At 33.2% G+C, this 13,221-nt stretch overlaps 1 protein-coding gene across 3 annotated transcripts in view; it reads left to right on the top strand.

Moving 5' to 3' along the window:
- Efr3a (EFR3 homolog A) overlaps positions 1-12,728 on the top strand; it is a 92,476-nt gene extending 79,748 nt beyond the window's left edge. For all 3 annotated transcript variants that reach the window (XM_027950284.2, XM_027950292.2, XM_071602115.1), the window contains 5 exons: positions 256-347; positions 3,757-3,805; positions 5,680-5,783; positions 6,479-6,528; positions 10,385-12,728. In XM_027950284.2, the coding sequence (XP_027806085.2) occupies positions 256-347; positions 3,757-3,805; positions 5,680-5,783; positions 6,479-6,528; positions 10,385-10,490 (401 nt within the window). In that variant the 3' untranslated portion in view covers positions 10,491-12,728. The remainder of the gene's footprint in view (positions 1-255; positions 348-3,756; positions 3,806-5,679; positions 5,784-6,478; positions 6,529-10,384) is intronic.
- Positions 12,729-13,221: the final 493 nt, after the last annotated feature.

Genomic DNA, 13,221 nt, shown 5'->3' with positions numbered 1-13,221 from the left:
CTTGATTATTTCACATATGTATACACACATTAAAATATTGCATTATACCCCATAAGTATGTTTAATTATTTGTTAATTAAAAATAACACTTTCCTTAAAAAAAAAAAGACTGAGAAAACACTGCTCTATTTAGAAAGAACAAAAACCTCATAATTTTCTGAATTTTAAAAATCTGAAATAAGCAGTGTTTACAAATAAAAATCAGTGTAACATTTATAAGTAACACATAATGAGAGAAAACAACTTTTATTTTAGATGAAGATCGTCTTTCTAGAAGAAAAAGTATTGTGGATACCGTGTCTATTCAGGTGGATATTTTACCCAATACCATTCCTTCTGATGATGTGGTAAGTGACTGCTAGTTCATGGAATACTGTGTTGTGACAGATATCAGTTAAAAGAAATTTTTACCCTCCATACTTTTATACAGGAGAAACTATAACTGTATCCCCAGATCAACTGAATTGTTAATAGAAATTAATCTGATTTAGTTTATTTTTTATAATTTCTATTACAGAATCCATTGCAGCTATCTAAAAGATATATAAACTTAACACTGTATGTTGTATATACTAGATTTTACATTGTAATTCAATGTAAAAGGGACTATAAAGCACAACTAAATTTTTTTTTGGAAATAAATGCTAGATAAGGCCTATTGTTAAATTAGCAGGATCTCTTAGTTCCTGTTTATTTTCTTAAAATTCATCAAATATTAATTACAGAAACAAATAGAATTATACACTTTTAAGTGAAGTCACATGCTCACTACATTTAGAAAGTGTCATAACTTCACTTGTGAAGGAAAATTGTTGTATTATTATGAATAGCATATATGATGTGTGTAGCTTAAGCTGAATCAATAAACTGTACTCTTTAAGAACTGTGGCTGCTCTCCTCCTGTTTCAGTAGAGCATAAGAATGTGCCCTCCTGAGTTATAGAAAGGAGAAGCAGTCAATGTTCTCTAGGACTTATGTTACACAAATCATCAGAGTATGCTTTGATAGGCCAGTAAAAGTACTGAAATGCCAACCTGCCATAGTGTATCTATTGTTTCCCGTCCTAGGGTATTTACTATTTTTCATTGGCACAATAAAAATAATTAAAGATATCTCCATATAAGAAAAGAGAAAGAAAGAAGTTGTCTGAATTAGTGCTTTCTCATTCTCCTTTCTCCCCTATCCCCTGTCAGTTAATTCGTTTTCAGAAATTAAAATTATTTAGTGATCAGAGAATAGTAAACTAACTTGTATGTTCTATGTTCTGTTCATTTACACAAAATTCATCAGCTATATTAAGAAATTATTAGTAGAGCATCAAAAGTTGTTGAACAGGCAGTTCTTATGCATTTTGTGAAGCCACATATTCACTACCTTTATAAATTATGTGTCAAAACTTCATCTATGAGGGAAATTAAAGGCATTAAGGCATTAAGATTGGTTTAAAGTTACTTGCCAGTATAAACTTAAGAGAAATCTTCTCTAAATTTGCCTCTTCAAAGTCATTTTAATTTTATACATTCCTAGGAAGGAGAGTTCTTTTAATTATAAATTTGCTGGTATTACCTTTGTTAGGGAAGAATTCATTCAAAGCCTTAGTTTATAGACTTAATTTTTCAAGGGGTGCAGCATATATTATTCCATTCTCCTTTTTAAAAAAATTTTTAAATTTTATTGTTTTTTTTTTAAATTGTGCATGACAGTAGAGTCCATTTTGACATGATTGTACAAGCATGGAATATATATACTAATTAGGACCCTGTCTTGTGGATGTACACGATGGCAAGATTCACTGTGTACATGAATATATTCATAAATGTACAGAGGAAGGCTTTCCTTTCTTTTTTTGTTAACTAATTTTTAAATTTTCATACAAAAATATGTATGTAGCACTTGAAACTTGACAAGCGTCAGTTTGTTTTGATAAAATGAATTGGAAACACATTTGCACAAATGTAATATAGGAGGAATATATTACATTTTACATTAAGTGCCCACGAATACATTTATTAACTTTTCAAAAACTTTGTTTTGCTAAGTCCTAAGTGTGAGACATATTTGTTTAGTATTGAGTATATAGAAAGTACAATTTAGTATCACATTTATTTGAGGACATTTGAGTTTAAAACTCATTATTAACAATTGTGGAATCTGCTTTTATATATTAGAAAAGGTTGTTCAGATACCAAAAGAGAATAAAATTACCTCCTAGGCAAAATTTAATTAATTAATTTCATAGAAGACCAGAGAAATTTATAAAAGCTATTTACCAGTTACTGCTGAATACTTGCTCAAACTTTAAAATAATCTTTATAAACTAAAAAAAAAAAAAAAAAAAAAAAAAAAAACCAGTGTAGCAAGAATGCTAGCATTCTCATTTCTACTGTACTTTAGTTGTTTCTTAAAAGTCTCCTGTCTTTGGCGCTTAGCCACGTCTAAAACCAACAGAGAGTCATTTTTTTCATTAAAGTACTAGATTACTTTTGGTACAGGTAATTAATCAGCCAGAGCCTAATCTTGTATGTCTGCTCCAAATATCTAGAACAGAGCAACTGAAGATTCCCAAGTTTAATCTGACTTCAACTAGAAATGTGAACCCTCAGTAGGAAAGCTGAGGTAGTGGATCTCTTGCTGCTTGGTTTCCAGCTAAAGCCTTTGTATTACAGAGAAGCTAAGGTGCAGAGCGGGAAGTCTTTTGCTTTCATTAGTCTTGCTGCCTTAGACTTAGCAAAAGAAGCTCATGAGCTAAAATTAGGGATGACCAAAGTCCAGGCAAGTACTCACATATCATTTTTTCATTGTTATTCAGAGATACTGTAGTAACTGGATGTATTATTATGCCTTCTGACAACATGCTGGTGCCACAAAAAGTGTTCTGAACTTTTTTTAAAAAAATCATAAAATGTTTGATTTCATATCTTTTACATAATTCCAAGTAAAAGATATTTGAGAGCTCCAGTTGAAGGACACTTGCAGAAAATAGAAATTTGGTGGTTGACCTCACAAGATCCAGAATATGCTTAAGATGTTGATTTTGTTCATTGAACACTTGCCAAAATAGTGATTATTACTTTTAAACAGTTTGAAATCTTAGATTATTTCATTTTTGAGTTGTAAATTACATATAACACCAAAAATTTAGAGGCTATAGAATATTTACTTCTTATTTACCATATAGCTAAAAATTTTCATAAACTGGGCATGGATAATCCCAGTGGCTCAGGAGGCAGAGGCAGGATCACCAATTCAAAGCCAGCCTCAGCAATTTAGCAAGGCTCTGTCTCTAAATAAAATATAAAAAAGGGCTGGGGATGTGGCTCAGTAGTTCTACTGGTTTCAATCCCTGATATCAAAAATAAATAAATAAACAAACAAATAAATAAAGATGTATGTCCATATAATCTCAGCCTGTTTCAAATCATTGATCATACATATATCACTCACAGTTGGGTCGGGGGGATATCTATAGTGGAGACTATTCTGTAATACAGAATGGCTGAGTTGCTGCTGCAGCCCTATTTCTGCTAGTCTCATGCTAATCTGTAGGCTTGTTTTGGGGAAACCCTGCAGTAGGCCAGTGTTACACTTAGTGAAAAAGTGGAGACTACTTGATATCTAGAGCGTAAGTCACAAATGAAGCCAACATAGAGAAGAAGAAATTGTTGTGAAAGCTCCTAGATGACTCATAACTAGGTGAAGGTGTTATTTATATTGACTTTTCTTAATCCTTGTTTTACTTGAATCACTTTTCTCTAGGTTAGTAACACTGAAGAAATTACCTTTGAAACATTGAAGAAAGCAATTGGTGAGATATCCTGCACTAGTTAACTCTCTAATATCTAACTCATCTTTTTTTTTTAATGTTGCCTGCTTTTTATTATCAATTTACAGATCCAAAGACCACAAACTTTCTTTTATTGTTCAGTGTTCAACTCTTTTAACCATGTGCAAAGGGAGCACGTGGCACGATACCTGACTATACTTTTTTCTTTTTTTTAGTTAATTTTTTTATTTATATGTGACAGTGGAATGCATTACAATTCTTGTTACACGTATAGAGCACAATTTTTCATATCTCTGGTTGTATACAAAGTATATTCACACCAATTCATGTCTCTATACATGTACTTTGGATAATAATGTCCATCACATTCCATCATCATTTCTAACCCCATATCCCCTCCCTTCCCCTACCACCCCTCTGCCCTATCTAGAGTTCATCTGTTCCTCCCACTCTCCCCCTCCCTATCCCACTATGAATCTGCCTCCTTATATCAGAGAAAACATTCAGCATTTGTTTTTTTGGGGATTGGCTAACTTCACTTAGCATTATCTTCTCTAACTCCATCCATTTACCTGCAAATGCTATGATTCTATTCTCTTTTATTGCTGAGTAATATCCATTGTGTATATATGCCACATTTTTTTATTCACTCATCTATTGAAGGGCATCTAAGTTACTTCCACAGTTTAGCTACTGTGAATTGTGCTGCTATAAACATTGAAGTGGCTGTGTCTGTGTAGTATGCTGTTTTTAAGTCCTTTGGGTATAGACTGAGGAGAGGGATAGCTGGGTCAAATGGTGGTTCCATTCCCAATTTTCCAAGAAATCTCCATATTGCTTTCCATATTGGCTGCCCCATTTTGCAGCCCCACCAGCAGTATATGAGTATACCTTTTCCCCCACATCCTCACCAACACTTACTATTGTTTGTATTGATAATGGCTGCCATTCTGACTGGAGTGAAATGGTATCTTAGTTTTTTGATTTTTATTTCTCTAAATTGCTAGCAATGATGAACATTTTTTTTCATATATTTGTTGATTGATTGAATGTCCTCTTCTGAGAAGTGTCTGTTCAGGTCCTTGGCCCATTTATTGATTTGAGTTATTTGTATTTTTGGTACTTAGCTTTTTGAGAGAGATACCCTAGAGATTAGTGCTCTATCTGATGTGCATGTTTATGTTGGTGTTTTTTTTAGATGATAAAATAACTAAAGGCAATATGGTAAAAAAAAAAAAAAAAAAAAAAAAATCCTTGTTTTTTTAAGTAAATAAATTATGAATAAAACTCATTCTTTAAGCTTTTAAAATTGTCTCACCATATCTGTGTTCTTTAGCAGGCAAACACTGTTATATCAGTAATATCAAAAAGATACATTTGTTATTTTACTTTTTCACAAACTTGAGTGAGTCGTATATACATCAGCTTAATATAAAAACCCCTTCCCAAGTTGTGGTCAGGTTCAGTGTGATTCTGCGTGACCCAGTCTGTATTTCTGTTACTTCACTCAGCGTCAAGAATCAGTCAAGCAATATTTAGTGCTTCATATGTGCAAGGACATAGTTATAAATAAAGGAATCATTCTTCAGGAAAGCTCTTGATGTTGTTTGACCTGTAGAAAGTTACCATTCTCTCTGTTTTTTTATGTTTTTGATAAGAGAGACAGAAAGATTTTCTGCTATGTAGCTTTAATTCTGTTCAGTTTTTTAATGTGTGTGTATTATTTCACCTTTAATGAGACATTTTAAGAATGTTATGCCTTTTGCTTTTTTTCCTTATGGAATAGTTCTTTAAATTGCCTTTATTTTTGGTTGATAGATCATTAGCTTTTTTGATCATTGGCAGGATTTTATGAAACTATTCCTTTTAATGGATCCTTATGTAAACTTACACAGATACCAATGGAATGGAAGAACAGGAAAAGGAAAAGAGACGTCTTGTGATAGAGAAATTCCAGAAAGCACCTTTTGAAGAAATAGCAGCACAGTGTGAATCCAAAGTAAGTGTATAGATGGTAAAAGTGGTTTTGTAGAAACTTTGGTAATTGGTTGGTAAGTTCCAAACTTAAGGCAAATCAGAGAACACAGGGATAGGTACTAGACAGGGACAAAATCTCTCAGGGATTAGCTGTGAAGCCTGAATTATTTCTTAATGGGATATAAGCTGATAGAAATGGCAGATCCCCACTGGATATCAGTGAATGTTGTTGCTTTGATGCTTTTTCCATAGTGGTTTCTGGTGATTTTGCTGTGATTGCTTTTGTGTTTGTCAGTTTATAACTAAGAAAGAACAATAAGAGAAAATAAATTCTAATAAATGAGACAAATCAAAACATTAAAAACAATTTTTACTTCCAGATACAGTTGCACGTGCCTGTAATCCCAGCAGCTCAAGAGGCTGAGGCAGGATGATCAAAAGTTCAAAGCCAGGCACAGCAACTTTCTGAGGTCCTAAGCAACTTAGTGAGATCTGTCTCTAAATAAAATATTTTCTTTTTTAAAAAAAAGGCTTCAGTTGTGGCCCAGGGGTTGAGTGCCCCTGGGTTCAATCCCTGGTACCAAAAAACACAAACAAAAAACCCCACATTCTGTACTATCTAACAGTTACAGCTGTGATTGTTCATTAAATTACATTTGTATTATTGGGTATTTGGAAAATTATAAATCCTTTCATAACATTTTTTTTTCTTCTTAGGCAAATTTGCTTCATGATAGACTTGCTCAAATACTGGAACTCACCATACGGTAAGGGTTTTGTTGCAGCAACAGCAGTAACACAACAATAGAAACTACTAGACTCCTATAAATTTGTGCTTGATTATGTTTAAGTAATTGTCCTTTTCATTGAGGGAGCATGAGATCATAAAGGTGACCCTTTGAGTGGTCATTCTGGTTACCAGAGAGAATCTTATATCATTTTTTTGTAGTTGTCTTTTAGCATTTCTAGCTTCCTCTTTTAGATTATTTATTCCTTCATAATGGTCCTATAAAGATATCTGAATAATCTGGAAGACCCACATTCTAATGTTGTGTTTAACTAGGAAATTGCTGATATTTAACTGTTTTAACTTACAAAAACTGAAGTTTAGCATAGTTCTGCCTCATTGTTTTCTAGGACGATAATGTTTTTCTACCTGTGCATGTGGCTCATTTGAATTATTGAATTTCCTTGAGCTTTCCTATACCATGTTCATTGGAGTCCTGTTAGGAGTTGTTATACACCAAAACATGGTGTCTGTGACAACTGTGGTCATTCTTTGTCTATACATTATTAAGTAATGCAGCACAGGAAGAGGGGAAGGCAAGCTGTAAGTTCCCTACAAAAAAATAGAACTTCACGTGGTCTTACATTGACTTCACTGTGGAAATCAGCCTAGTAAAGAAGTCATACATAGCTGTGCTTATGGAATGTTTTTTTCTCCATCAGTTGTATTTTTTATATTTTTAACACCTATATTATATAAATGGAAGAGACTGGTAAATGCTCTAGTCTGTTTGATTTTTTTTTTTTTTTTTAATTTCAGTATGTTTTCTGCTTTTATAAGCAAGTTTACGGTAGTATCACATCTTATTCTAAACACTTCCCCACCATCCCTACTGCTTCTATTAAGTAAAGAATCACTCATTTACAAAATTTCAGGACAGATAATTGAATTGAAATATGCAATGTGTTGTGAATCTAGTTTTCAGAGAAAATTGCTGAGTAAGGGCATTTACTTCTTTGCTTTCCATTAACTGTAATACCAAATATCCACCGTGTACTTTATCTTATACTACAGATTTCTTATTGTTATTTTTGCTAATCCTTGCCACAACCCTGAAAGGTAGGTAGAGGATGTCTTTTTCATTTTCAGGTGAAATTACTAAGGCTTAGGGAAGGAAAGTAACTTGCTGAAGGTCATGTAGCTAGTGAGTGGCATAGTCAAAATTTAAATCCATAACTCATGTTCTTAAGAGAAAATTTGCTAGGTATCACTGTTACATTTAGTCACACCAACATAATTATATGAATTAAATAGTTTAAAATAAACTGTTATGACTATTTCCATTTTGTTGGTACTGCTGCTTCTCACATTTATTGAGCACTTACCACTAATAGTTAACATTTATCAAGCATGGTGCTCTAGACACTATGGTAAGTGCATTGGTTCATTTAGTTTTTACAATATGCCTAAAAAATAAGTCATGATTTTCCTCATTTTAAAGTGTACAGACGGGCAGATGGAAGTTAGGTGACTTATCCAAGGTCACTTAGCCAGCAAGTAGCAGTTCTGGGATGGCCTGCATGACACAGAACTAAAGTCTAGCTATGAAGTCCACCTTCACAATCTTCAGACTTGCCAGTACCTTTTCTCATGTTCATTTCCCTTGCCCTAAGCAGCCAGAGGAGAGAGTTTGTGCTATCCAGAAAAGAGACCAAACAAAGAGTCTTATACTTCAGTCCCCCCTCTTTTATTCACTGTGACCTGGGCACGGAAAAAAAAAAAAATTGATGTGACAAAAAATTAGTTTCCTCATAAGAGAAAAAGATATCTGAGTAGGAGTGCAGGCAATGGATGCAAGTAGATAGTTTACATATTCAAAAAAATTATAAGGAGTTCAGAGAAGCAGTCATATAAATACACTGAGAGGAAGCAACATCAGATTATCCATTTATTGGAATTAATAGACAAGGTACTTAAAACTGCACACACCCACACATGCATTGGAGTTTAAAGAAAAGCTACCTATATTTTAGTAAATAAATGTGATGGAACTGCTTGTTCTCACTTGTTCCTGTTTTGTTGTATTATTATAATTGCAGATTCTAACATTGTTCTCATAAGAGTATTAAAGCATAACAATAAGAAAATTCAGAAATTTGAATATTATCATCTTAAGTGTCCTTTTAAAGAGATTTGAATAAAAGAGATTTGAATTAAAGAGATTTTGTGTCCTTTTAAAGAGCACACAAAAAAGTTGACTTCTCTCTGCACACACAGAGAGAATGTTGAGGTTACCTTGTTTGGACAACTGCTAAAGATTGTTCATCAGTGAAGGAGGATTCCTACATCATTTCTTTTTCCCAAAATAGAAAAAATAACTCTTTGTTTAGAAAAACATATAGAAACACTAGAATTTATACCAGATATATTTTTCATAATCTTTGTTGGAGGTGTTAACATAACTGAAAAACTAAAAGTTAAAAGAAAATTGAATTTTTTTGTGTAAGATTCTTAAACATTTAGCCAAAAAAGAAATTGATAATTAAATAATGAATTGGAGAAAAGCATTTGTATCATATGACAAAAGATTAGTTTCCTAAATTTATAAGAGAAAAATATCTGAGTAGGAATACAGGCAGTGGACACAAAAAGTGTACATATTTAAAGAAACAAAATGAATACTATAAAGATGTTTGTCAGTAGTAGTAGTATAACTTAAAAATTGAAAATAAAAATAGGAATGAATTCTGTTTTGCCTGCTAGGTTGGCAAGGATTTAAAAAAAAAAAGTATCCAAGTTTTTAACAGTATAACAGAGGACAGGTACGTTATTAGTCAGCTTTTCCCAACTGTAAAAAAAATACCTAAGAAAGCAACTTTATAGAGGAAAGATTAATTTTGGCTCATTTTTTTCCTGAGATTTAAGTCCATGCTTGCCTGGCTCCATTGTTTCTGGGCCTGTGGTGAAGAGAACATCAGGTTGAAGAGTACAGTAGAGCAAAGCTGCTAACTTCAAGGAAAGTTGTAAACAGAGAGAGAGAAGAGAGAGAAAAAGGGGTCAGGGAAGAGAAATACACCTTCAGTGATCTGCCTCTAAGAGGCCACACTTCCTGAAGTTTCCTCCACCTATTTACAAGGGACATCATCAACTATAAACCCATGAGGTCAGAGCCCTCGTGATCCTATCATTTTCACAGAGTACCACCTCTGAATGTTGGCTGCAGTGGAGGCTCAGCCTTCCACACAGGAGCCTTTGGAAGACATGCCAGATCAAACCATAACATACTTAAAGTGCTGAAAGTATACATTGCCAGTATCTTAAAATATATGCCAAAGTCAAAATTATGAATCCCCTTTGACTCAGAAGTTTTACTTGTAAATCTATTGGCCAAGGACTCAGGCAGGATAAGTTTGTATGCATAAGAATAAACTTATAAACATTCATAATAATGAAAATAAGCCTGTGTTTTTCGGTAGATTTTTTTAAAAAATGATTATCCATATGGTAAAATATACTGTCATCAAAAGGCCAGCATTTATACAGGAAAGAGTATTTGCTTGTGAAACAGAGTATCTCATAAGAAAGTAGAGAGTGTAATCCTGCTGTAACAATTATATTGTGTGTGTGTGTGTATACACACACACACACATTATATAAATATATGTACATACACATAGGTATGTTTTTTTCAAAGGAAAATGTCTAGTTTAGACTTAAAGCTGAACACCTCAGTTGTTGAAACCCATACAGCTTTACAGCTGGCCAGCACCTACATCTTGTTGATCTCTCCAGTTAAGGAGTCTTACTTTGTGGTTTGCAGATAGTAGATTGAGTACTCTATGAAATGAGCAGCTTCTAAATATGCCTGTTGACAGTGTCATGTTTTTCTTTTACAGTCCTCCTCCCAGTCCATCAGGAACACTGACCATTACTTCTGGACATGCCCAATACCAATCTGTCCCAGTCTATGAGATGAAGTTTCCAGATTTGTGTGTGTACTGAGTGGCTCACGAAGATCTCAGCATAGGATTTTAAAGCCTAAAAATCAAAGCCAAGCTGAGTTTTCAGAATTTACTTAATGCATATTGACATACTTCTTGAAAATGATGAGGGAACTTATCTTTAACAAAATGCTTGGCATATCATATTAGAAGTTTGGGAACTATATGATTTATAGTACTTTTAAAGATCGATTCATGCCATGTTATTTTGTTTTGAGGTTTCTGTTGGCTTGTAAATTTGAACATGTGTTAGTCTCACATTATTCCATTGTTAAAACAGTATATTTTAAACCTTGCAAAACATGTAATTTTTTAAAAAAGGATTAAAAATGTATGAAATGTTTACTGTATTTCTTAAATGTCTACACAACTTCTCAGAAATAGAATTGCTTTTATTTTTGATTATCTGCAAAAGTAAAAATATTCCTAATCCTGGGGTTGCAAAACTGTCATGTGGCTTTCCGTCCCCATGCTTAAGAAGTTTTGATAAGCCTCCCTCCAGTCCTCTACTGTAATAATGTGCACTAGATATTCTTCAGTGTGTTCACAATGACAAGACATCTGTTAATAGTATTCCTAGATTATGACCCTGAGTCGCCATACTTTACAATGTCTGTTCTTGCAATACTGTGTTTTCTGCCAAGAGTGTGACCCCTTGAAAGGCTTAGAGCTTACTCTTGCAGTACCGAATTGTGCAATATTTTTTACATCCTAAAATGTATTAGTTTACAGGCTGTGCTTTGAAATTATAGTAGTATTTTGCTGTGGCTACATTAATTAAATAAAATATATATTTAGTATAGAAAAGACAGACATTTAAAACAGCTACTAGTTCACCTGTGAGGAGTCTGTACATTTCAATTTCTATTAAGAGCACATTAATTTAGATTTTTATATGGTGCATTGTTTTAAATCTTCATAGTCAAAAAATTCTTCAGATGGACTAAATTAATTTGTAAGAATTGAACCAAAACTTGTGTGTATCTCTGTTTAGGATTAGTTACGTTACATTCAAAAAGAGTGTCTGTTTTAATAATCAAGTGTGCTAAGGTTTGTCAATGAAAGCTGCTTTTGATTTCAGCTGCCCAGGTCATAGGGACACTCTGCCTTGTGGATTTTAGTGGATTCTATCACATGATAAAAATGAACAACTTTCTTTGCAATTCTTAGAAAATTCTTTTAGGGCATTTCTATAAAATCACCAGCTTTATAGTTCTGCCTTTTCAGATTCAGTTTCTTTTTACATAAAATAATATACATATCAAAAATTGTAGCTCAAAAACAATTCAGGTTTGACTTTTGTTTGAAAAGTTACAGTGAAGGATTGGATGTTTTGACTTGTGTTTATGGTTATTAGGGCACCTTTCATAGAAACAGAAAAAGTTTAGGAAACTTTTTACTGAACTTGCACATTCAGTAAACCAAAGTGCATCATCTTGAAAAAAATGTAATCATATGTACTTAGACATCCTGGGCTATTGATTAATGTAGATAAACTAGACCTTGTTTTCAACAGTACATCACCCCTGGAGGACCACATGGCTCTGTTGCAGTTGTCACTGTAGCTTTCCCTCTTACAAGGTAAAATGTGTCACTAGATAGTATGCCAAGTGTTGTGTTTTTATTTTCCTTTTTTCTTCTTTTTAAAGAAATATATTAATTTTTGACTGTGCATATAAAATCTAAGCAGGAGGACATGCAAAAACAATCATCATCCACTTGGATGTCATTTTATAAATTTAACACTGTGTGCTTTTGTATGGAAAATATATACAGTTTAATAGCTAAGAAAAGATATATTCATTTCCACTCATGCAAAATACAAACTTTGCTTTACAAAATTTGTTATTTCTCAGTGATTTAAAAATGCATGTATTGCATGTAAAGGAAAACCATTGCAATTAATGTTTATCATACCTTTCTCTTCGTCTTTGTAAGCAGTTGACTTGGGTTTTGTGAGATTTTTGTTTTTATTATTTTAAATCACAGTAGACTTCTGTATATCCTAGTTTCAATAGACTGAAACTGATATTGTTGACAGGGATTTTCAAGAAATGGATCTTTCCTCTGGCTGAGCCTTCCATGTCTGGAGGGGTTTCTGCAGGGACAAGGTGTGCATACTCTTTTGGAACCCATTCAGATACAGAAACGTGAGGATTTGTTGAAGGTCATTGAATTGCTATATTTTTGCTAGATGTGTAAAACTCAATAAATTATTAATCATTCTCTTTTTGCTGTATACAGTTGTTAATATCATTCTTTTGTGTGGCATTGACAGTTAACATTTAAGTGTCCCTCATTTACTTGTGTTGTCTGTGGCGGCTTACATAGAATTTGCTTAGAATTTACCTGAAAACACACACACGATACTTCTGAACTCATTGTCTTTTAGAGTAATATCACACTTTACCAGCAATTAACTTCTTACTCCTCAAAATGTTTCCTTCTGTCTGAAAATAGAAGTTATTTGTCTTATTCGTGCTGATATGTGCTAAATGTAATGAAGTGTTTTTAAATGTAAAAATTTACTGTGCAATCATATGTGAGCAATAAAACCAAATTGAACTACTTGTGTATAAATACATTTTTATAGGAGCTATTACTTTTTTTAATGCCTTTATTTATTTATTTATTTATTTTTATGTGGTGCTGAGGATTGAACCCAGGGCCTCACAAGTGTTAGGCCAGTGCTCTACTGCTGAGCCACAACCCCAGCCCAGTAGCTATTACTT

Source organism: Marmota flaviventris, chromosome 15, assembly GCF_047511675.1.
Source record: "Marmota flaviventris isolate mMarFla1 chromosome 15, mMarFla1.hap1, whole genome shotgun sequence".
Classification (NCBI taxonomy): domain Eukaryota; kingdom Metazoa; phylum Chordata; class Mammalia; order Rodentia; family Sciuridae; genus Marmota; species Marmota flaviventris.
This window is presented reverse-complemented; position numbering and strand designations above follow the sequence as displayed.